Below are 24,307 nucleotides of genomic sequence, written 5' to 3' on the forward strand. Positions count from 1 at the left end.
GGAGACACAAATATACTCAGGATTTATTTATTTCCACATCACAGCAATGTCTCCTATTTAAACTGGCATTACAACACCAGAGTGAGTCACCAGGGTTCTAGTGATGAGCAGAGCAGGAGATTTGCCTAAAATGTTTTTTTTTGTGAATTATGCAACGCATGTCATATGAGGTCTGCACTGCAGTGCTAAATATTTTGGAGAAGGAGGAGCAGCAATAGCAGGAGATCATGGCCAGCAGATTCAAAACCACAGCAGGTAGAGTTTCAAGATTCAGTACTACCTGATGCAGCTTGCGTACTGCCAATTATCACCTACCTGGAGTTCTGTGAGGAACAGTATATAAAGAGGCTGTGCCTCTACAGGGATGCAATTTCAGATCTGTGTCAGCTCTCAGAACCAGATCTACAGCCACAGAACAACATCTGGACTGCATTCTCAGTGGAGGTGAAAGTGAAAGTGATCACTGCACTCAACTTCTACACCACTGGGTACTTCCAAGCACCAACAGGAAACATCACTCAGATCAGCCAATAGGCAGTTCACCATTGCATCGCTGAAGTAACAGATAAAGAAAGACTTGCATTTACTTAGAGCCTTATCACATCTCTCAGAGCACTTCACATATAATGAATTAATTTGAAACTCAGTAGCAAGATCCCACAATGAGATGAATGACCAAGTAATCTGTTTTTGGTGGTGTTGGTTGAGAAAGGAATATTGTGACAGGACACCCGGAGACATCCCTATTCTTCAAATCGTGCCATGGGATCTTTAACGTCTAAATGACCCACTAGAACATACAGACAGGCATCAATTTACTATCTCATCCAAAGGATGACACCGCCAACAATACAGTAGTCCCTCAGTATTGTTGGTGCGTTGTCAGCCTAGATAATGCACTCACGTTAAACTGATAAGTGTTGGTTGCACTCTCATCTCTGATAAAGACGGGTATGGGTTCAAGCTGCACTGAAGAACCAATGCGCTTACATTTTTACTCAAGATATTGTTATTCAAGATATTTTTCTTGGTTTCAGATCTTTGTCTACTCCTGTAGGCAAGCCCTCGTTCCCCACGAACCAGAATGTGCCTTTATCCGCCTAATGTCTATGTAATTTATCATGAGATCAGAGATTAAACAGGAAATTCCTGTCAATGTATTCTGGCTTATGTGCTCTTGCATGATCTTCCTTAATTCTTCCTTAACTCCAGAAGGCAGTAGAATCAACACATCACTAGACTGAAGCTTAGGCTATAAATTGCCAGGTGGCATTATTAAACAGTAAATGGATAAATGAACAGAAGCAATGACACAAGATAGATTTAGAGTAGCTACAGAGTTAATGTGATGAAATATGTCATTCATCAGACTCTGTAGTTAACTGTATATATTGTATTGCCTGCTCCGGTGTTTGTACCTTGTATTGTGTATAGGGCACCGCCCCCTTTGTGTGTCGGCTCCGCCCATACCTGGCCCTACTTAAGACAAGTCCAGGCTTGTCCTGCAGTAGAACAGCAGCACGCCAGGTGAAGCTAGGTGCAGCCACCGGCATCTTTTCTTTGCTAATAAAAGCCTTGTTTTATTCTGCTAACTTCGAGTCTTGAAGTTATTGAGGCACGTCAGTTAACTATCCTGGAAGACAGAAAATCTATCTGCCGTGAGTCTGTTGTGTCTACACACTAAATTTTAATATGAACTGGACAAGGCACAATCCTTACATGGAGATTCACTATTCACTGTCCACAGAGTCTCTCTCTGGCCTATGTATCTCTCAGACCATCTAATTGGAAGATAAGTTGAAAAATTATTTTCAAAATTTGACCCGGACAAAGGAAATTTAAATAAATTCAAGAAAAACTACCAAATATATATATTAAAAAAAACCACAAAATGCTTGTATTTGAGTTGAATGGGCACAATGGCCTAGAGATTCATTATGCTGCGCACGTTTTATAGGTGTAAAACAGGCGCCTAAGCATTCGATAGGGCGGTGGCATGCGAGCGCACATTCCGCACTGGTAAAGGCATTTTGGTAAAGGCTCCAGTATAGGTGACCAGAGCCCACGCCTGAAACAAATAGGGGGCCTAACGCCTGTTTTATACAACCTGCTTGAAATTGGGCTGACCTGAACGTAGCCGACTGCATTCAGGATAATTATGTCTATATGCAGTCTAACCAGCGGTCTATAAAGGGCTGCTGGCCCGCTGGCGGTCGCCTCCAAAAAATTACCTTTTAAAAATAATACTTACCTGACGAATGGTCCTCCCTGCTCCACAGCAATCCCGAAGGCCGTTGCTGACCCCCAATCAGCCCCCTCCCTATCGCAACCCCTCTCTGAGTTAATCTGTTTTTTAACCCCATGTGTACCTCGACAGAAAGTCAATAACGTGATACATAATAGACAAAATTGCTTCACTTTTGTCATTAGCACATAATCTAGGCTGACTTTTCAGTACAGTACTGAAGACTGTTGCACTGTTGAGGTGCCATTCTTTGGATAAGACATTAAACAGAGGCCCCATTTTCAGTTCAGGAGATATTAAAGATCTTATTACACTATTTGAAGAAGGGCAGTGAGGTCTTATGGTGTACTGGCCAACATTTTTCTGTAAACCAACATCACCATAAAAACAGATTTACTGGTCTTTCATCTCAGTGCTGTTTGTAGGACTTTGGTGTGTGCAAAATGGCAGTGGTAGGGTGGATTTTCCCCCAGTGATATTCAGGTGGTTGGCTGGCTGCCTAGTAGTTCTGCCAAGAGGCCTGATCCATTTTTGAGGATGGGGCATCATCTGCATTGGAACTGGCCCAAAACCAAATTCCACGGGGCAGCCCACTGGCTCCAGACCGACACAATATTGGGTGGCCCAGCCAAACTCTGGTCTGGAGGAAGGTAGGTTGCTGGGCGGGGTGAGGGTGTGCCTGATCGACAGCAGTCCAGGCTGAATTTTTGGGGTCGGGAGGAGCACTCCTGCTCAACCCAGCCCCACAAAATTGAAAAGGTCCTGTTCAGCCAAACCGCCACCTGATGCTGGTCAGAGCTTACACAGCTCCAGCCAGATTGAGCCAAAAATGGCAGTCGAGGTCCTATTGCGTCATTTTAAATGGGCCTACTGCCTGATTACTCTGGCCACCCAGCGGTAGGCCCCGCTGCATATTGTCGTGGCACTGCGGCAGTGGCAATGGGACAGTAGGTCATCAGCCCCCATCTTCGGAATGTTACAGTCCCATTTCTGCAGGTGGAAGGGGTGTTTGCTACATAACAGTGAATCACTTCAAGAAGTAATTCATTGTATGTGAAATAATTTGGAATATCCTGAGGCATGTGATAAAGCACTATATATACATGCTAATTCTTTTTTCCTTACACTCTTCGCTATGTTTTAGAATACATCAAATTCAACAGCAGCATGCAGCACCAACTGAAGATGCAGACCCAATTTTACCAGTGATGTGCCATTTCCTGAGCCATTGATTGCATTCACACTGCCACTCAAGCACTTTCAGGTAGCTTTATCAACAGAACGTGTCATGGCTCCCTCAATATTCAGATGCGTGTGACCACTTGCAAAAAATTATTCAAAGAAACGTTTGTTTTCCAGGGAGTGCTCACAGTGCACCCATCTTGAGGAATCAGGAATTCCCCAAATGTTTGGAGAATACAAAATCCAAGGTGGGCTTCTGAGAGAAATGGACTATCCACTCTTGATGTGACAATTCTACAGAACTACCAGAATGAACCTATAAATATCACTTATTCATGTGGTAGAAATATCATACAGTAGACCTTTGGCTTCCTGTAACTATATTTCTTATGTTTAGACCACTGTGCTGGTGCCGTGTAGTATGAGCCACAGCGAGTTGGCATGCTACAAAATATTATCATTAAAAGAGGCATACGCATGCTTTTAAGGATGACCTGCTGCATCGCAGGCCTCAGAAAGAGGATGGAAGGTAACATGAGCTCGTGCTTCAATCAGAACAGAGAAAACAGGCACTCAGCAATCAATTTTTTCCATGAGACTTACACTTGGACCTTGTCAAAATGGAGACCTTTTTCTTTGGGCGCAAGACTAATTGCTTCTTTTTTGCCACTCTTATGTGCAAGACAATTTTTACATTAATTTTTACATTGAAAATGACTGATTCCAAACATTAGTGTTCAACATTTGCTTTTATTAAAGTGAGAGTGTGTGCAATACGTTTAATGAGGTGCAATGCCAAATGCCATCCTCTTGTGCCACATTTTTTCTCCTGTACCACTCCTAACTGATAACTTTTGGAACGAGTTGGTGTGGTAGATTCCTACTGACTAGCTTATGACTCTACTGGTTGCCTATCTCTAGTTGTTCCAGATCTAGGTGGTCCGTCCTGTGTATCAGGAATAGCTTTTCTGGGTGTTGTATGTTTTGCATGCTTCTACTGTCATTTGTGCTGGCAAGGGAAAGGCAGAACTCGAGAGCCACCGAACTGGTTCTGTGCTTCTGCATGTAAGACACTATAGGAGGCCAAGTCCTGACTGCAGATATTGATCTCTGTGACCAGAGACCATTTTACTGCCGTAAGGTCTCTGAATCCCTCCATTATTACTGTCTATTTCGAAGTGTGCCAAAACTGCTTGTTATCACATTTTGGACTGTGGATCTTAATATCACAGTGCAGCATGTGTGAGAGATGTTCCAACTGTGCTCACTCTCTACATGCCTAAGGTTGTCCTAGAGGTGCTACTGCTCAAAGGCAGTTTTCAGAGCAGAAAGCACCTGCTGCTTGCTTTATGCAATGGAGTAGGTGACTTGCTTACCAGTTCATGCTCATGAAGGATCCTTTGTCTCATTGGTCACCTTGTGAAATTATAGTCATGAAGTGACTTAGCAAAGGCCTGGGCATGCTCTACAACTACCTAGCAACAGCCAGCCCTTTTTCGTTCATCAACACTGCCCCTTTCTCACCCTGTATTTCCTTATCAAACTAATACCCTCTGAAGTAGGTATATCTGCTTTATGATGTGAATAATAGTCTCATGACGAGCATGATGGTCCTGCAGTATCAGCTTCTTCCTCCTGGGTTTGTGACCTTTCTGTTAACAAGTAGACGACACAGAATAAGTTTATTGGGATTGATATACGTATTGTTATTGTAATGACAGTATACGTCACATTTCACAATGGAACACAATTACAGTTTTGATTCTAATGAAGGTGAAAACCATCGCTGCAGTGAACATAATCAACTATCATTGTACAAGCCAAAAGCATTTGGGGGGAATTTTAGCACACAAAAACGGGTGGGTTGGGTTCGGGTCCAATGTAAAAATTTTAAAAATCTGAACTCCAACCCGCCCAGTTCTGTGTTTTACAGAGGCGGGACAAGGAGCGGGCACAGCCAACACACTCCCAGGAGGCAGGTTGGCAATTTAAATATTTTAATGAGGCTGGCAGCCTCTGATTTAACCTGCTTTGCAGGTTTTACAGTGGCCAGCTGGGTTTCCCAGGCCTCGGGAATACCGACAACTGAAGTGAGGTGAGGACAGCTTCGGGGGGAAGGTAATTGCCTTCACAGCACTGCTTATGAGCCACTAAGAGCAGGAGTGCTTCCCCCCGGTCCCCCCAAGCTCCCCCCCCCATATAAAAGTCCCCGGGTTCGGGGATTGGACCCCGCCCCCCCACCCCCCCCCCCCCCCGGTGTCATTGGAGCACCCACCCCCCGGGTCATGGATCGGACCAACCTGGTCCTGGAGCCTGCTCCAGAGTGCTCCCAGCCAGACAGGAAGCCAAGCCTGTCAATCATGCTGACTTCGGGCAGGGACCTGTCAGGGCCAAAAGATGCACGCTGTGGAGTTTAAACTCCCCCCTGCCGCCCTTGTTAATATCCAGGCCATTGTGTCTCAAGGAATTCCAGCATCTTCCAAGCACTATATGGCCTTCCAGCCTGTGAGCTGAGGACCCATTCACACACCGGTCGCTGCCTCCCAACTATCCCATGTTCCTCTCTCACCGGCCTTTCCACTCAGTGTGCCTGCTGCTCACCCTTCCCATCCCACTCACTGCTCCCACCGCTGAACCCTTGGACTCTGTCAGTGGATCAACAATCACCGCCCCTCTCGGAATCTCCCTCCAGAAAGTCTGTTGACTTTCAAACAAAGCCCTTGCCATCCATGACTTTATTGGAGATGATTAGGAACATCGGAATATTCTATGTTACCATGACTGTATTGACACCATGACCTTGATGGAAACTTGGCTCAAGAGTGATGACACCTTGCCCCTTACCAAATCTATCCACCTGGCTATACCTTCCACCACCTGCCCCACCCAAACCGCCATGTTGGCAGTGTAGCTCTTATCACCAAATCTCACCTTGGTCTCTCCCCTACTCCACTGACACCTTCTCCTCCTTTGAGCACCTAACCTTGTTCCACACCTCTCGTATCTCCTTTAAAATCCTCATTTTCTAATGCCCACCCAACCCCCCCACCCCGAGTTTCTCACCGAGATATCCTCACTTCTTTCTTGCCTCAGCACCGAGATGACTCCTCATCCTCGCTGATTTCAACCATCTCAACTCACCTTATCCTCTCTCCTCCGAGTCCACTGCCCTCCTGTCATCCCTTCATTTCTCCCTCCATATAAACTTCCCATATTCACAGCCACCCCCTTGACCTTGCCATCTCATGTGGTCTCTCTATTCCCATCGTCTCAAATCATCTTTGATCACTTCCTTGTATCCTTCAACACTCACATCCCCCTTTCCCCTTCCAACTGCCTCTGGAAAAACTCTACCCCAAGTCACTTATGACGGCACTTTCAAACTCCCAACTGTTAAGCCTTTGACCCTCTGTTTGCCATGATACTTCTGCAGCTGCCCATCTGCTCAATCACTCCCTCACCTCCATCTTTAATGCCAGTAAAACCCTTACTCTTTCCCACCTTGGTCATTCCTCGTGGCACGGCTCCTCCTGGGACTAGGGACAGGGTCACTGGCAAGGCTTGGAAGCTAAGCAGAGCCAGGCCTGGTTAGTACCTGGAGGGGTGACCATCAGGGAAGACCAGGTGCAGAAGGTCACGGAAGGAGCCCCGAGGAGGGGCGGTTGGTGAGAAGGTCACGGAAGGAGGAGCGGCTGGTGAGCAGGCCCAGGCGCTGGGCTGAAGATTGTCGGACAGGAGGAATGGTGGAAATGGAATGGCGGCGTGCACCGACGCAGCGGCTTTGCTTCTCCCAGTCATGGGAGCTTGCAAGATCACATTTTGTTGTTCATGTACTTGTGCAATGACAATAAAGTTGAATTATTATTATTATTATCTTTGCTCCCTTAAGTCCATGGGACACAGACTAGAATGGTTATGGCACACAACTGATTTAGCCATTCATCGTCAGCTCAAGCTTGACCACATCAAGCACTAATGTGCCCTGCTCTCCCCTGCCAAAACTGTTGACTACGGTGAAGGAACGGCACTCGCCGTTCACCTCGCTGACCGCTGCCTACAAAGCTTTTGCAGGCTTTTGACCAGAGACTTGCTCAAATTCAGCATCTGATCCAGCCCGGCGCCCTCCACAAAGAATCTGTGGCGTCAGTGAGCAGACCAAGAACAGCGAGGCTCTTCAACCAATCACTGAGACATGCAGAATCTAAACCAGGAAGTGGAAAGCAGGAAATATAAATTAGATTTAAATTAGGTACAGAAAGTGAAAGAAAGATTGGGAAAGACAGATGGGATTGAGAGAGAGAGAGAGATAAAAGAGACGGGGAAAAATTCAGTATCGCCCCTTTTGGGGCACCATTATCGGTCGTGCGCAAAGTTTAGCGCCTGGCACTAATTATCGCCTCCAACGGCAAACTTGGCTTTTATCACCCCTGGAGGTGATTGGAGCGCTAAATCAGGCGCTTCACACCTGTCTGAAGGCGCAAAGGCCGAGGAGCGAGGCGCTACCTCAGAGCGCTGTCGAAGCAAGGAAGGGCAAATCAAAATGAACCTGCAAAGTGCTGCTCAGTACCCAAAACTCCTTCACACAGCGTTGACTCTCTCCAGAAGTCTCTCTCTCTCTCAGAATGCGTAGTGCAAAAATGTCACCAACAAAAAAAGGCAGGAAGCGGTTGCCGTTAAATAGCGCTCCCCCAGTCCTTTTCTGATTGCAAAAAGCTCCTCTCAACCTGTCGTTGCTAGCGGCAGGCGGTAAGGCAGTGGGCGCCACTCAATATCCAGTCCGGGGTGCTACCGGGGTGTTGCGCACTCGACTAACGTCACGATCTGCCGGCGCAGGAGATCATGGCGGTAGTGTTTAGCGCCGCCGCAAAATGTCTAGTTAATTTCACAAGCGGCGTAAACATCGCCGCGCCCGAGCGCTAGTTGCTTTGCGCCATTAGCGCCCTCTTAAGGCGCTAACGGGAGGCGCAAACAACTGAATTTTCCCCTCACAGACTGAAAAAGTTATTAAAAATGTAATTTAAAAAAAAGTCTCCAACACTAATTAACTTCTGAAGGAATGTGACTCCACACTCATAGAATTCAATTTTCAGGGTCAAAGAGGTTGTTTGGCAGTAACTATCACTTATCATACCGTTAAAAATTCACTTACTGCTGAATGCACCAGCCCTAACTTTTTCTGGCATCTTTAGTGGGGAACTAGTGGGCAAGTATCACAACTTCACGCCATTGCATTGATTTCAGTGCTGAGTCTATCAGCAAGGACTGTTACAGCACATCCTGTAGAGGAGCAGGGTATCTCTGACAGCAACTTTCAGATTTCCACGTTTAACTGTGCATGTGCAGAACTTGCTGTCCAATTTATTCTGGACCATTTTCTTCGGCCCTGCCACAAACTCCCTCGCTACTGATTCCATTTCCCCCCAGCCACTGTCTCAGGTTGAACCAGACTCTTTGCAACCTTGGCATCCTACTTGACCCTGATCTGAGCTTCTGACCCCATATCCTCTCCATCACAAAGACCGCCTACTTCTACCTCCGTAACATCGTCCATCTCAGCCCCTGCCGCAGAAACTGACAGCTTCATGGTGATTTTTTTTTTTTTTTACTGATGCCAGCTTTTTATTTCCTTTTTTAAAAAAAAAACTGAATTCACATTCTCAAACTGCCATGGTGGGATTTAAGCTCACATTCTCTGGGTTATTAGTCAAGGCCTCTGGATTACTAGTCCAGTAACATGATTGAGGGTTTCTGCTGCTGAAACCCTCAATCATGCTTTTGTCACCTCCAGACTTGACTATTCCAATACTCTTCTGGCTGGCCTGCCATTGTTCCACTCACCATAAATTGAGCTCATCTAAAACTCTGCTGCCAATATCCGAACTTGCACCAAATACCATTCACCCATTACCCCTGTGCTCGCTGACTTATACTGACCAATGGTCCATCAATACCTCAAATTTAAAATTCTCATCCTTGTGTTCAAATCCCTCCATGAGCTCACCCCTCCCTATCTCCTCCAGCTCTACAACCCTCTGAGAATTCTGCATTGCTTCAACTCTGGCCTCTTACTCACCCCGCACTCGTTTCGCCCTACCATTGGCGACAGTACCTTCAGCCGTCAAGGCCCAGAGCTCTGGAATTCCCTGCATCAACCTCTCTATCTCTCTCCTTTTAGACCCTCCTTAAAACCTGTATCTTTGACCAAGCTTTTAGTATGAGTAAAATAGTGCAGTTATTAGTATTGGTCAGTAGTGTCGTGATTATGTTACTGGACTAATAATCCAGAGGCCTTGACTAATAATCCAGAGAATGTGAGTTTAAATCCCATCATGGTAGTTTGAGAATATGAATTCAGTTTTTTTTTAATAAAAGGAAATAAAAAGCTGGTATCAGTAAAAAAAAATCACCATGAAGCTGTCAGCTTGTCGTAAAAACCCAGCTGGTTTACAAATGCCCTTTAGGGAAGGAATCCTGCTGTCCTTACTCAGCCGGGTCTGTATGTGCCTCCAATGTAGTTGACTCTTCTCAGCCCTCTGAAGTGGCCTAGCAAGCCTGGGATGGACAATAAATGCCGGCCTTGCCACCGATGCACACATCCTGGGAATGAATTTGAAAAAAAAGCTTTTTGTTACTCCTCCTAATATCTCTTTGGCTCGGTGGCAATTTTTGTTTGATTACACTGCTGTGAAGTGTATCTGAACATTTCCTATGTTAAAGACACGATATAAGTGCAAATTTTGTTGTAAAATAATTGGCCATTATACCCATATATAGCAGTGTAAGTTAATTGACAATAATCATCATTACTTACCGTGGCAATTTTCTGTAAATCAAACAGCTTCTTTCATTTTTCACTCCAAGTGCAGTGGTTTATTGAGACCAGGGTGATCTCACAGGTGATTGCATCGAACCAGTAGGAGGCATTCCCACATCCCCTCACACTATCCACAATAATTCGATGAACCTCGTCAATATAGTGGAACTTTCCGTGCCTTTCTCCATTCAACAGGCACTCCCATTGGCACATCTCCAAAGATGGATTGATATCCTAAGCATTATTTATCCTGCTTACATGCCTACTAAAAGAGTAAATAGGTGACGCAGCACCATTTTCTGATTGCCTGCTCAGTTGTGTGTTAGTTGTAACGCATTCAAGCTCCAAGAATGTGCGCTCCTACGAATGCGTTAAGGAGAAAAGGAGAAAAAAAATTCAGTCTCATTTAATGCACAATTAATGCACCAAGAGCAAATTAAACCCCCTAGAGTGGAAGGCTTTCCAAGTGCCTCAAGTGAGGAGCAGGTGGGCTGCAAGTAGTCCAGAACTGTATTACGAGTATGACTCTCCTGATGGTTCAGTGGGTAAATGCACTGTTTCGTTGCAGGCTTGATTCATGGTCTGTGCTCAGTTGTGACAGCAATCAGACTGCTACAATTGACCTTAATGTCTCTGGGCTTCTAAAGAGGAAAAGGTTAGCTAGGATTTGTATCCAGTGATCCCTCGCTGGAAAGTGCTTGCATATGGATGTTAGGTGAGGATAAAATTGGACATGGCTATGCTGCCCCTTATTGTTCAGGATCCTATTAACGCTCATGGCTTAGGCCCACATTTAATCATGCCCACTTGGATGAGGACCATACCTCAGCAAAATTCACTGCCTTCAGTAAAGGATATAAACTGTAATTATTTTCAGTAATTCATGCTGTCAATTTGTGGAAATATTTACATTGCTCATTTAGACAAATAAATCAATTTCCATCTAATTAGAATAAGAAATCAGTAAGAAACATGTGTGTGTGTGTCTGTGCTTGTGTGGAAATGCTTTTTTTAAAATTATGAATATGCTGTAATTTTTAAAGAGTGAAATTAACAGGTCAAAGGTGAATTTAGAACCACTGAAAAGAAATAGTACGTCTTGGCCTAGAAATTCGGTGGGCGCCTGGGCGCTGGAAGTACCGCCCCGGAAGGAGTCGCGAGCGCCAGCTGGAAATTCAGTTTCAGCGCCCCAAACGGAAGCGAGGCGCTGCTCGAGGCGCCCCGCATCCCTCTTGGGGCGCTGCAACTGAAAATCGCAGCGCAACATGCCGCAGCGCCACACGCTGTGGCATGGCGCGCTGCGGTACTGCAGGCCTTCCTCCCCTTCTTAAAGGGGAGGGGCCTGCTGCAGCGCGATCGGAGATCGCGAGTGCCGGCAAAAGAGCCCGGCACCGAGGAGAAGTGCCGGGCTCTTGGGACACAGCCGGCACAACGTGGTGGGGGGGGGCTCAGGAGGCCGGGGACAGCGGCGCGGAGAGGTGCTGGCAGGCGGCCAGCAAAAAAAATGGCCGCCCCGCACCTCCACGCCTCTACCACCGCAGGTAGGCCCCCCTGAACTGGTCGCAAATTGCGACTGGCGTTACAGCGGGGGCGCTACCAAATTTCACGATCGGGGCGGTAGCGGGGCGCTGCGCACACCGATGACGTCATCGGTGGCGGCGCAGCGCTACAGGCTAACGCTACCATTAGCGCCCCCCTAAATTTCGCGGGAGGCATGGCCAGTGGCGCTAAACCCACTAAGTGCCCTCTTTGGGCGCTAACTGGTGGCGCAGCCCACCGAATTTCTAGGCCCTTATATTTTTATATTTATTAGCAGGTCAAAATAATAAGATTTTAAAACTGCAGATTGTGTTTAAAGAATTTGTAGCAATGCCCAGCATCACAGCCTTTCTAAGTATGGGGCTGGGGCATCGAAACTCATGGCTTGCGATTGGAGAGGGGTCCAATCATGGTGGTGGAGGGGTTAAGAGCTGTGAGAGGCAGCAGTGAAGAGGGAGGCAAGTGGCATCTTCTGATTTTAGCATAGTTACCTCTGAGACCACTGGTCCCTGTCACCAATATAGATCGCACTGTGAACAACAGCGCCAACCATCTTGGAGAGAAGGCGGAAGGTCTCGGAGGTAACTAGACAAGAGCACCACCTTCCCTGGACACCAAGCTTGAAGGACTCATTCAGAGGTAAATGGAAGGAATAGGTATGTTTAAGTGTAATAGAAAGGTGTGACATATAGGCATGATGGTAACAGTGCTACAGGAAAGTGTTTTATACAAATATAAGTGTTACATACTTATGTTATATACTTACACGAAGTGCATACCCTATGCAAGGCTTTTAATATACTATATATAAATATATATTTCTATATAGGCTGTGATGTATAATAAGATTAACTTTTTTAAATCACTTTATTCAATGTATCTTTTAATTATTAACTAAAATAATTTTGATTGTTCCTTAAAAATAGCTGTTTAATTAATTCATAAAATTGAATAATTGAAAAGCAGCAATACTTTTTTAAATTATAGTTGGCAGTAAGTAGTATCCAAGTCAAGCTAGCATATTTCATCTTCTAAAATATCGCTTACAAAATAATGATTTACGCTGGTAGAAGTAATGTGCAAATTCTTATTTTCACCACTTGAATACATGAAATGCATATTTTGCACATGAATACAGCAATTATGTAACAAGAGAAATTCTAAAAATGACTACACAATGTTTATCTCCAAGGGTGGAGATGGGAAATGGGGCACATTTATGCTTACTGACCCCTATGTACATCTTTACACATCATTTCATTTTTGAGCTTGTGTGAGACAGGCACTATTATAATCCCATTTGAATATTCTGTATATTACTTGATAACAGATCTGGACATTGACTGAATGTATACAGAACAAACATCTGATTTTATAGTTTGCTCAAAAAAGGAGTGAATTTTATGTAAGAAATCAGCATGGGGTTCTGTCCCAAAGCACATGGCCACCTGGTGGATAAAATCTTTTGTTGAAAAGTGAATACTTGCTAGGACTTCCAGTTTCTGCTTTTTTAAAATGATTTGTGGTATATATTTTAGCCATTTTTTGTTGCATTCAATTTGTGTAGTATTGATGTTTTTTTTAGTTTTTCTTCCATTATAAAAGGTAAAATCAGAGTAAATTTGGGTATAAAACAACAATGCTCCTGGTCAGAGAGTTTAATTGTTATTTAACAAATAGAATGAGCACTTATCATGTATAACTTCTGAGGTAAATAAAATATTGGCCTGGAATTTCCCAAAACAGCACATTTGGCCACAAACACCATAACATTAAACTGTTGTGAGGCCTGAGTGGAGAATTGACACAAAAATTTGCTGGAGAACTCGAGGACAGTGGTAATTCAGAAGCGCACAGCCAATGGCCAATGCATTGATCCCTTAACACAAACGGCTAAATAGCTGAGAAGATGTGGAAATCTCCAGCTAGGATGCCATACTATCTTAAATGAATTATTTGTGAGTTTATCCAAAGTTAATGGAGGGTCTACCGTGAACTCCAAGGCCGGAATTTTTCGGGGGCTCAGTGGTCACGTTTGATGGCGGATTGGCTGGGAAAAATTTTTTTGATAGTGGGTAGGGAACCCGCTGTGAAGCTGCCTCCACGCTAGTCTCCCAGATGTCGGGTCAGTCATGTCATGAGTGGATTCAGCACTGAATTATCTCATTACACGACAGCTGCAAAAGTTGTATAAAAGATCCCCTGTTACAGCTGTTCACTTTCAAAGTTCAGAAACTGTTGGTTACTGCATTTGGAAGACAGATTGAGCTTTATGCAGCTTGCAAGTGTTTGGAGCAAACTCTCTATCCAGTGCCACCTCAATGGAACAACCTCTCTCAGCATTGACAGATTTGCTGCTGTCATCTCACCTTCACCTGCTATCTATTACTTCAGAATGAGTACGGTTTACACTCTCTTACCTTGGTCCTCAGAATCTGACCACGAGCAGCCCCAACACCAGCAGAACCAGGCACACCAGCAGCAACGACAACAGCGCCAACCTTCTCCTCAACCACCTGATGCTGCACAGGGCAGAGGGCTGGACTGCACCAGAGGTGATACCCCCAACACAGGGTTTACAGGCAGAGGATGAGCTTCCTCAACATGACTGAGCAGCAGTGCCAAAGGAGGCTCAGACTATCGCACCAGGTTGTGGCAGGCATTTGCAAATTGCTGGAGCAAGAGCTGCAGCCCAGAGGAGCGGGTGGACACCCCTTACCAGTAGCTGTCAAAGTCACCCTTGCCCTCAACTTCTTCGCCTCAGGCTCCTTCCAAGCATCTCCAGCAGACATTTACAGCATTTCGCAGTCGGCCGCCCACAGATGCATCACACAGGTCACCAATGCCCTCTTTGACAAGTCCGTCAATTATATTCACTTTGCCTCTAATGAAGCCAGTGTTGTTGAGCGTGTGGCAGGCTTTGCGGCTCTGGCTGGATTCCCACGGGTGCAGGGTATCATCAATTGCACACATGTGGCCATCAGGACACCCCATTAGAACCCAACAGTGTTCGTCAACCGCAAGGGCTTCCACTCCCTCAATGTGCAGCTGGTCTGCAATCATAGGAAGATCATCTTCCATGTGTGCGCCAAGTTCCCTGGGAGCTGCCATGACTCTTACATCCTGCGTCAGTCCACTGTACCTCAGCTCTTCACACCTCCAAACAGTCTTTCCGGCTGGCTGCTTGGAGACAAGGGCTATCCACTAAAGACGTGGCTCATGACACCTTTGAGGAGGCCAACAAACGAGGCTGAGGAGCATTACAATCAAATCATCTTCACCAGAAGTGTCATAGAGCAGACAATAAGGTTGCTTAAAACGCACTTCAGATGCCTGGACAGATCTGGAGGAGCCCTTCAGTACACACCAGCCAGGGTCACCAGAATCGTAGTGGTCTGCTGCACCCTGCACAACAGTGCGCAGCAGCAAGGATTAGTGCTGCATGAGGAACAAGGCGCAGAGCGCACAGCCTCTTCGGAGGAGGAGCATGAGTTTGAGGATGAGGATCATGAAGACCTCGAGGAGCCGACGGTCCCAATGCCACTAGTACATGACCGCATTGCTGCCCGTGAGGCCAGGAATCACCTCATCATGGCCAGATTTAGTTAACTTCACACAACACAGATGTTGGCACATTGGCATCAGCCCACATCAATACCATAAACCATCCCTACAATGACCAGTCCTTTCTTATCACTGTCACCACCATTGCTGGAGATGTTATTAGCCCTGACCATTCACTCTGCCACTTCCAAGTGTCCACACACATTTGCCAAGGATCGTAAAGTTTACGAATTAAATGATTTAATACACATAATTACCTTAAGATAAACTTGTCAATAACATTGAAAGAAACACTCAAGTGACTACCCTTCTGACTCTATTTGTGTGGCATCTTTCTTTTCCGAGTGCTTCTACGTGTTGCAACCCCTGTGGCTTCAGCAGAGGTAGAGGCAGCCTCCTCAATTCCCTGCTGCATCTGCTTAGGCGTCTTTGGACATCGTCCTCTAGGTTTTGGAGCATGTGAGGGCCCCGCCAAAGTCTGCTCCTCCTGCGACTGTGCAGTGGCAGACTCGGCCATCGCTGTCCAGGGAGGCATCTGGGGCTCTGACCAAGGGGTTGGCAAGGGGGTAGAAGTGTGAGCGCTTGGAGAGGAGCCCCCACTTCCATGTGACCCTCCCACCATCATCCCTCTCATGGGCCACCCGCACTTCTCTGCTAGCAAGTAGCTGGAGAGCACCTTGCTGCACATCAGTGGGGCCATGAGGACCCATGTCTCTACTGACATTTCTTCTAGCAAGGACATCTATGAGCCTCTTGTTTCTCTCCTCCATAGATGCCCATCTATTCTCCATAGATGCCCATCTATTCGCCATAGATACCCATCTATTTTGAATTGAAACTATGTGCGCATGCGACTGGCGCATTATGTCCTCCATGTAGGTGGCCATCCTATCCATGGAGAAACCAACAGTCGTGAGTGCATGCGCCACAGTGGTGCTCATGCTTGAGATAGACTCCTCCATTCTCTGCACACTCGCAGTCACTGCGGTTGCAGAACCTGTCAGAGCCTCCTGCACTTATTCCTGCAGCTCCAGGATCGCCCTCTTCCTTGACGACCCCCGAGGCTCAGCATCTGTATGCAGCTGAGCAGAGCTTGGAGTCTTCTGTGCCCTCTAACGAGGTGTCTCCACTGCTGACCCTGTTTCCACCATCGGCTCTTGCTCACCTGTGATGTATGAGACACCAGGTGACAACGCTACCCTATCTCACAACGGACCCACCGAGGTGATTGTATCTGTGCTGGTGCTGGTTTGCCTTGCCAGAGGTGACGCTGTGCCCTCAGAGACTGGAGGCTCCTCCGAGGAGTGCTCTTGCTGTTCCTCATGGACAGTGGGGGGGACTTTTGATGGACCTGTGGGAGAGTAAAGACATCAGTTAGATATATGTGTCGATTGCATACAGACACCATTATCAGCATTCAATTTCTCTTGACATCAGCCCCCATATGAGTGACTGATGAATGCCATGTAGGTGTATGGAAAATTATTCTCTCACCAGGTTGTTCTGATGAGCCCCTCTCGCCGTGCCCCACTTCCAACAGGTCAATCGCTCCAGTGATCTCCAAGGCAGCCTCCTCTGCAATTGTTAGAATGGCCAATGATTAAGGGCCACCTCCTGTTCTCTCCCTCTTGTTGTGGGCTCTCTTCTCCTACAAGGAGGGAAAGAAGAGAAGGTTGAGTGAGAGTGATGGAATGAGTGTAAGGGATGGATGGATTAGATCTTTAGAGGGAGACTATGATGGAGTGGGGTGGCTGTAACAAGTTGCCTCCTTTAGTGTTGTTAGTTGGCGTCACTGCATTAGGATGAGAGTGAGTGTGAGGGGTGCATAGTAAGATGGGGATGTGATAATGTTGATAGATAAGAGAGGGATGGGTGAAAGTGCAAGGGATGTTGCATTGAGTAGCGATGTGCAGGAGTAGGTTTGGGAATGCTGAGTGATGGGGAAGTGATAACAGGCACAGCAGCATGAAGGTAAGTGTGGCTTTATACTCACTTTTCCTGATTGTAGAAGATCATTAAAATGCTTGCGGCACTGCACCCAGGTCCTCATCAACACACACCTGCCTGTGACCTCCTCAGCTATTTGCAGCCAGGCTGCCTTGGTCTCCTGGGGAGGTCTCTTCCACCCATTGGCAGGGAAGAAAACCTCCCTGTGTGCTCTGACTCCCTCCACAAAAACATGGAGGGAGTCATCACTGAAGTGAGGAACAGCCCTCTGCCTTTGCAAACTCATTTTCAGCATAAACCAAACTATCTCTGCACTGCAGGCTTTCAAAGGAAGAAGTGAAATGAAATGGGGCCATGAGCCCTTTAAATATACCAGCAACAGAAGCGTCAGCGCTGACGTCACCAGACCTGCACTTTGTAATTGGGTCAGGGAACGTGTAGGGTGGGCTTAACAAGGCCCATTAAGGCAAAATCTTTTTTTTCAGCAGAATGAAGACGGCAGCAGGCTCGTGGCCTGCCAACGACCTCTCCCACCATGAAGCCGACCAGGTAGGGGAAATCGCAGCCCAAGAGTCTGATCAGAAAGAGCGACTGGGATGCGGCCAGGAGACACCTGGAGACCTATTACCAACTCATTTCAAATCCTGTGTTCCCAGTTATTGTCAAAGACCTTGATATTTACAAAGGATCAACTTCTGCTTCAGGTTGGCCAGCATCTTCTACTACTGGGTGTTCGACTGGCTCTGCTATCTGCACATATACGTCTCAATTCGTGTTTATTCTACTAAATATAATTGCTGTTAAGTTAGTTTAACACTTACTAAGGCAGTACCTTTCCCAGCTTGTTGAAGTTCTTCAATTAAATTTTTCACTTCTCTTCCTTCAATAAAATCACTGCCAGGTCACTGGCGCTGTTCTGGTTCAGTCTAAGTGGCAGTGGCAATCAAAGCAGCGTTAATGCAGCAAATTTGGGCATCGCCATTGATTTTATAGGGTGGTGGAGCTATGATAATGGAATTCTCACTGTTTTGGCGAGCGTCACAGCGGAGAAGCAGAGGGTTCTAGGAAATGTTGGGGTGATGCAAGTAATGGCTTGAGTCACGTACGCCATAATTTCCTGTAATATCTGCGTCATAGTAATGTAGATGCGCCATTACTGCAGCGTAAGTTTTCAGGATTTTCCAGGCCAACATTGAGAAATAAATCTTATCCCAAATTTAATATGCAAAGTATAAGAAAATTAGGCATATACTTAGCTAAATTTTTCACTTTTGTGCTTTTATCAGTGTTTTTGTATTAAACATTGATTTCAAATGTTGTTTGTTCTGACGGATAGGGTTATTGGGTTATATTGGTTTAAATCTCAAACTGGAAATGCTAACAATAAATCCTAATTATTGAATGAAATAGTTAATATCCACAGTTTAGACCTGGGTTCTTGGACTAACCTCAGCCTAAATGGCAGGGGAAAATCAGGTATCTGTGGTAAATCCAAATTGTATTTTATCTGCACGTCCAAAAATTAAAATCTGGACTGTGCGTCTATGCACATTATGGACAAAACCAATGAGAAAAACTAGGTTATTACTATTACTCCTCAATATTTTTACATTTACATTTACCCAATGGCAAACATTGTCATATATGTGTTTGTAGTTGGTTATCACAAGACAATGACATTAGCAGGTTAGATAGACACAGTCAGGGGTTTAAGTATCATGGTTTTTAATTACAATATAAAAATAAATGCAAAATCTCTCAAATTGGGTGGTGACATAGTTGTTGAAAACAGCACCCTGACAAATCTACTATCAAACATACTGCAAATTGGGTTATTTTCAAGTGGGCTTTGCGTCTCATAGATTTCACGTCTGCCCTTTTATTGTGAAAATGATGCCTATGTGCACGTTTGTCATGTCAACATCTTACTAGCATGCCCACACTAGCTGCAAAATTAAACTGTGAAAATCTGTCCATAAGTTCCCTCCCATGAAAATGTAATCATGTAAAAATAACACAATTTACAGTATATCTACTGATGTAGATCTCCTGTGTCTGTTACTTTTCAGATAGTTCTATTAGAATATAAAAAATTCTTACCATTGGCTTGAAAGCTATGAGTTTCAAAACCATTTCAACAGTGAACACAGCAGTGAAGACCATGTTGAGGATATCCATTGTGTAGTTGAAAAACGGAGATTGTTCATAGTGCTAAAAACAGACAATATTACACAATTACATATTATAGTTTACTTTTTATGGTTTTGTACTGTGGGCTGCATTCTTGGTTTTAAGACTGTGTTGCCACAGGGCTTGTGTGTGATGGTTGTGCCTTCTTTCACCCAAATCTTACACATCCAATATAGCCAACGTAGTGGACTGCATTTTCAGGCCTCCTACCTGGCCACCTAAAACAGGTGTTAGGCCGCTTGTATATGCAAATGAAGGACATCACACCTTATTTTACATCCACTCTGAGAAATTGGAAGGAATCGGGCCTGCTCCAATCATTCTTCTGGGTGTGGATGCAGCCGCCACCAAAACGGTAAATTTGAATTTTTTTTAAATTTAAGAGTGCTGTTCCCGGCTCTACAGCACCCCTGACGGCCACTGCTGGCCGCAGCCAAGCCCCCTCCCGTTATTTCTCCCCTCTCCCACCAGCACTCAATTGAGGCTGCTGCCAGCGAGACAAGTGCCCTGAAAATCATATGCTGCAATTGGCCAGCAGCTCATTATTGAAATGAGGCCCAAGGCCCAATTTTGGGCTAGCTTCGGGCCTTCTAGTTAGGGCACGTGCCGTCTGCGCAGCATCGATTCTGGGCCCAGATGAATTTTTACACCATAATGTTCTGACCCAGGTGACAAGATTGACACCATTGCAAACTTTTCCAAGTGTAAAAATGATACTTGTAATCGATCTGAGCAGGACTTGTTTTCATGACTAAGGATACACCAGTGCTGGGTGACAAACTTAATAGACCTATGAAATATATAGCTGTCTCATGTTGTTCAGTTGATAGACTCCAGGTGTGGATGCAGCCGCCACCAAAAAGGTCAATTTGAATTTTTTTTAAATTTAAGAGTGCTCCTCCCGGCTCCACAGCACCCCTGGCAGCTCCTGACAGTTGACAGATATCTACACTGATTGCAGTCTATGAATTAGTCCTAGGAGAGCATTCTCTGGGCATCTGTTGTATAATTTTTATGATTGTTTCCCCTTTTGCCACATTTTACTCAAAATGTATATTTAAGTATAGTTTTAGATGTTCTCTACTGGTTAAGAACATTAATTTAGAAAGAGAATCCTGGTAGTTACATAATACCAAAAAGAATATACTCCTAAAGGTAAAACACTCAACTCTGGGACTGCCATGGTTTTAAAGCTCACACCAAGGACCCAAGTAATGTACAGATTAAAATAAAGCATTGAATCAATAATCGAATTAGATCATAAAACTGTTTAAATATTATAAATTAAACAATACTAGATCTTTAAATTATTTATGTAACCAGTGCTGTTATACATTCTCTATACCATAATTTATAAACACAAACACAATTGCAAAAATCTGAAACAATTAGGACCCTTGAGTCTAATACCCAGCTTTAGTAGTGTTATGGTTTAGCATTGTTCCTACCTGTACAGCCAAACAAAGCGTGTTCAACACGATGAGGACAAACATGATGTATTCAAACCCAGCTGAGTTTACCACATACCAAAATTTATATTGGTAGGGGTTCTTTGGGATATATCTGCGAAGTGGTCTAGCCTTTAGAGCATATTCTACACACTGACGCTACAGAGACAAAAAAGGTTTCCAGTGATGAAACAGTTAGACTGTTTTGCCACCATGCATGAGAATCCTTAAACTAAGAACATTTTCTAAGTAAACTTATAATAATTTAATAAAAAGAACAGTGAATTAAACATCATCTATTGGGTTTTCACTTTCATAGCCTTGATAAAATATTAGGGGTGAAAATGGTCTTCAGCGATAGCGCAAAATGGGCGATGGTGAATGGACTGACTTCGGGTGAGTTTAAAACTGCTGCCAATTGACCATTGCTAACACAACTTTACCCCTATTGTGTCTTTAATGGATTTCAACAACCTGAACACATTACTTCTTTTCATCAGCTTCTGGGTTGTTTTTTATAGCAGCAATGCTATATAACAATCTACCTCATAAATCTGCAGATAATCTATCCCTGAACAATTTTACAATCTCAGTAACTTAAAAAATATTGCACTAGATTTTCATACACTTTGATAAGGAATTTCCTGTCATCAAACTTTTGGTTCCTTTAATAAATATGTATGTTAATATTGGAAATTGTGTGAATGTGTGTATAAATAGTGAATTGATTCTTTTTTTAAGTTACTTTTTTTCTACCAGCCAGAACACTGGAACTGTCTAGGCTGCAGGGGTCTTCTTCATATTCACCATCCTGTTACATTATTACATGGAGGAATTTGTATCTCATAACATTCTGTCCTCCTAGCTGGAGGAAAGCAGAGTTAATGCAGGAAAAGGGGATGATAAAAAATAAAAATTAAACACGTGGAGCACAAATCCACTACTACACTCAATTCTCAATCTGAGTCTTTGCCAGATGAGGAGCTGTTGTGCAGAAGCCAAAGAGGAACTGCTCTGCATGGGTTGTACCTCACGCCACCTGGTGACCAGGCAATTGAGGTCTTGGATGAGACCACAGGCCCTCTTTTACAGGGGTTTGCGAGTCCAGACAGTCCTAGGATTAAAATATATGTGGATAAATGAACACACAAAAAATTAAACATGATAAGCCATATTAAATCTCTTAGCAGACCCCGATTGCCTGGTAAAAATAGGCAGGATGGAAATTGACCGTGTGTACACCAAAATACACTGCTACCTTCATAATTCATAACCATTTTACCAGGTAGTTTCCCAAATTTCATAAGTGCACTCCTCTCAGCTGAATCAATCATAAACACCAGCTGGTCACCTCAATAAGTTCAAAAAGTCAGACTATGACCAAATTTTACAAATAACATCCACTTAATTCTGCCTGTCCAACCAACACAAAACATTAACTGAAATAATGCAATTGATTTTAACTCCGTGTGGGTTTTGGGTGGGCAGGGGATGGGGCAAGTGTTGGTGCACTCGCTGGAGAAAATCTGAGACTCAGGCTATTTTAACACCCATGCCGTCAGTCCACATCCCACCCAGAACGGGCAGTAAGTGGGCGGGAAGCAGCTGCTGCCCTCTGGAAAATTGGGCAGCCAAGGGCTGCTCGCCAGCATGAATTTAGGTAATGGAAAGATGGTTCAGGGAGGGTCTCACAGGAGGGAAGTGGGTGAGTCAAGGGCAGGGCATTTTTAACTAGAGCTGAGGAGGTTAAGGAGTGAATGGATAGAGGTCTTCAAGATTATGAAGAGTTTTGATGAAATGAATAGTGATAAACTGTTCTACTGGTTGGTGAGACTAACAAGAGGGCACAAATTTAAGTTAATCATAAGGGGAGGGGAGTAAAATGTTTCTTTACAGAGAGGGTGGTTAGAATGTGAAATTCTCTAACCACAAACTATTATTGAAGTACAGTCCATAAATTATTTTAAAAGTGAATGAAATAATTGATTAAAAAAATATTAAAGGTTATATGGAGCAAGCAGAAGAGTGGGATTAAACTCAGTGAGGGCGATTTCAACTTTCATCTGTGATGTGTGTGAAGTTGAAAGGGTGGGTGCATCGTTCACTACATGCTGTTTGGAGGAGGCACGAAACAGTTTCAGGCCATGTCTTTTCAATATGATGGGCTAGCTGTTAGCACAAATCACGCTGGCTATTGGACAGCTCGCCCATTGCGGAGGGAAGGGAATTCAGCCAGGAAGGATGTCATTTAAAACTGGCCAGCATCTCTTAAAGGGGAGGGCGCAGTGTACATTATGGAGCTCAACTGAAGGTGATGCTTTCAAAATTGGCAGAAAATGACTGTTGTTAGACTGCCCTGGTTCTCAGACAGTGTCCAGAAGGTGCTAGTGGAAGAGGTCACAAGGAGGAAGAACATCCTCTTCCCTGCAGATTAGGGAAGGGTACCACACCAGACAGATATACAGCAATGGTCCGAGGCTGCTGAGCACATGAATGCACGAAGCACAGCTCCCTGGACCTGGTAACAGTTGCACAAGAAGTTTAATGACTTGACCTGGGCTGCTAAGGTAAGACTCCCTTTTTTTATTGTCAGCACAGCCCTGTACCGCTTTACTGTAACAGCAGCAATGAAAATATTACCTCATTCAAACAGTGCCCCTCCTCCTACTTCCACACTCTGCACTTGCCACTGCTCTCACAGTTAATGCCTCTTCTTGCACACACCTTATGCTTTTTCACAGTATCATCCAAACTATTCTATCCTCACACACAGATGCTCCTGACTCTTCAACAGGCCACTCACTAACACACCCTTTTCTCTTGCAGGACAAGTTAGCCAGGGAGAGGACCCACAGTGTAGGACGAACACCATCTATTCAAGACCTAAGAGCAGCAGAACAGGGTGCCATAGATATCACGAGCAGAGGGCGAATGAACACCGTCGCAGATGGCAAGGCAGAAAGACACATGCTGCAGGGTGGTTGGCCCTCTAACCCTCTTTTTTCCCTTATCACTGAACTCTCTGCAATGAGCAGTGATTCATTTGCTACGACTCACCCCTTGCCACGAGTTACTAAACATTGCGTCTCTCCCCTCTTTTCAGGGCCATCGCAAGTCCCGGACACATTGTCAACAGAGAAGGAGGAAGATAATTCACCAGAAAGACGCACTGTCACTCACCTTTAGAAGAAATATCAGAATATATTTGAACCATAGAAGAGGAGGGTGGAAATTCCCATGCTGGTATTTGGCATCAAGGCATTCAATTGCAGGGTGGAAGGACAGGATGTGCTGGGAGAAGGACAATTGGTGCAGCTGGGAAGGGATGGATTCCGCAAAGCACTCCAGAATAACTTATTCATAAAGAATTCTAACAGC

At 44.8% G+C, this 24,307-nt stretch overlaps 1 protein-coding gene across 4 annotated transcripts in view; it reads right to left on the reverse strand.

Moving 5' to 3' along the window:
• The window catches only part of cacna1db (calcium channel, voltage-dependent, L type, alpha 1D subunit, b), a 792,002-nt gene that overhangs the window by 170,295 nt on the left and 597,400 nt on the right, over positions 1-24,307 (reverse strand). For all 4 annotated transcript variants that reach the window (XM_086001660.1, XM_086001658.1, XM_086001657.1 and 1 more), the window contains 2 exons: positions 20,930-21,088; positions 19,392-19,502 (listed from right to left, as the gene is read on the reverse strand). In XM_086001660.1, the coding sequence (XP_085857786.1) occupies positions 19,392-19,502; positions 20,930-21,088 (270 nt within the window). The remainder of the gene's footprint in view (positions 1-19,391; positions 19,503-20,929; positions 21,089-24,307) is intronic.

This window comes from Somniosus microcephalus, chromosome 11 (assembly GCF_052327205.1).
Source record: "Somniosus microcephalus isolate GS21.2 chromosome 11, FLI_Smic_1.0, whole genome shotgun sequence".
NCBI lineage: Eukaryota > Metazoa > Chordata > Chondrichthyes > Squaliformes > Somniosidae > Somniosus > Somniosus microcephalus.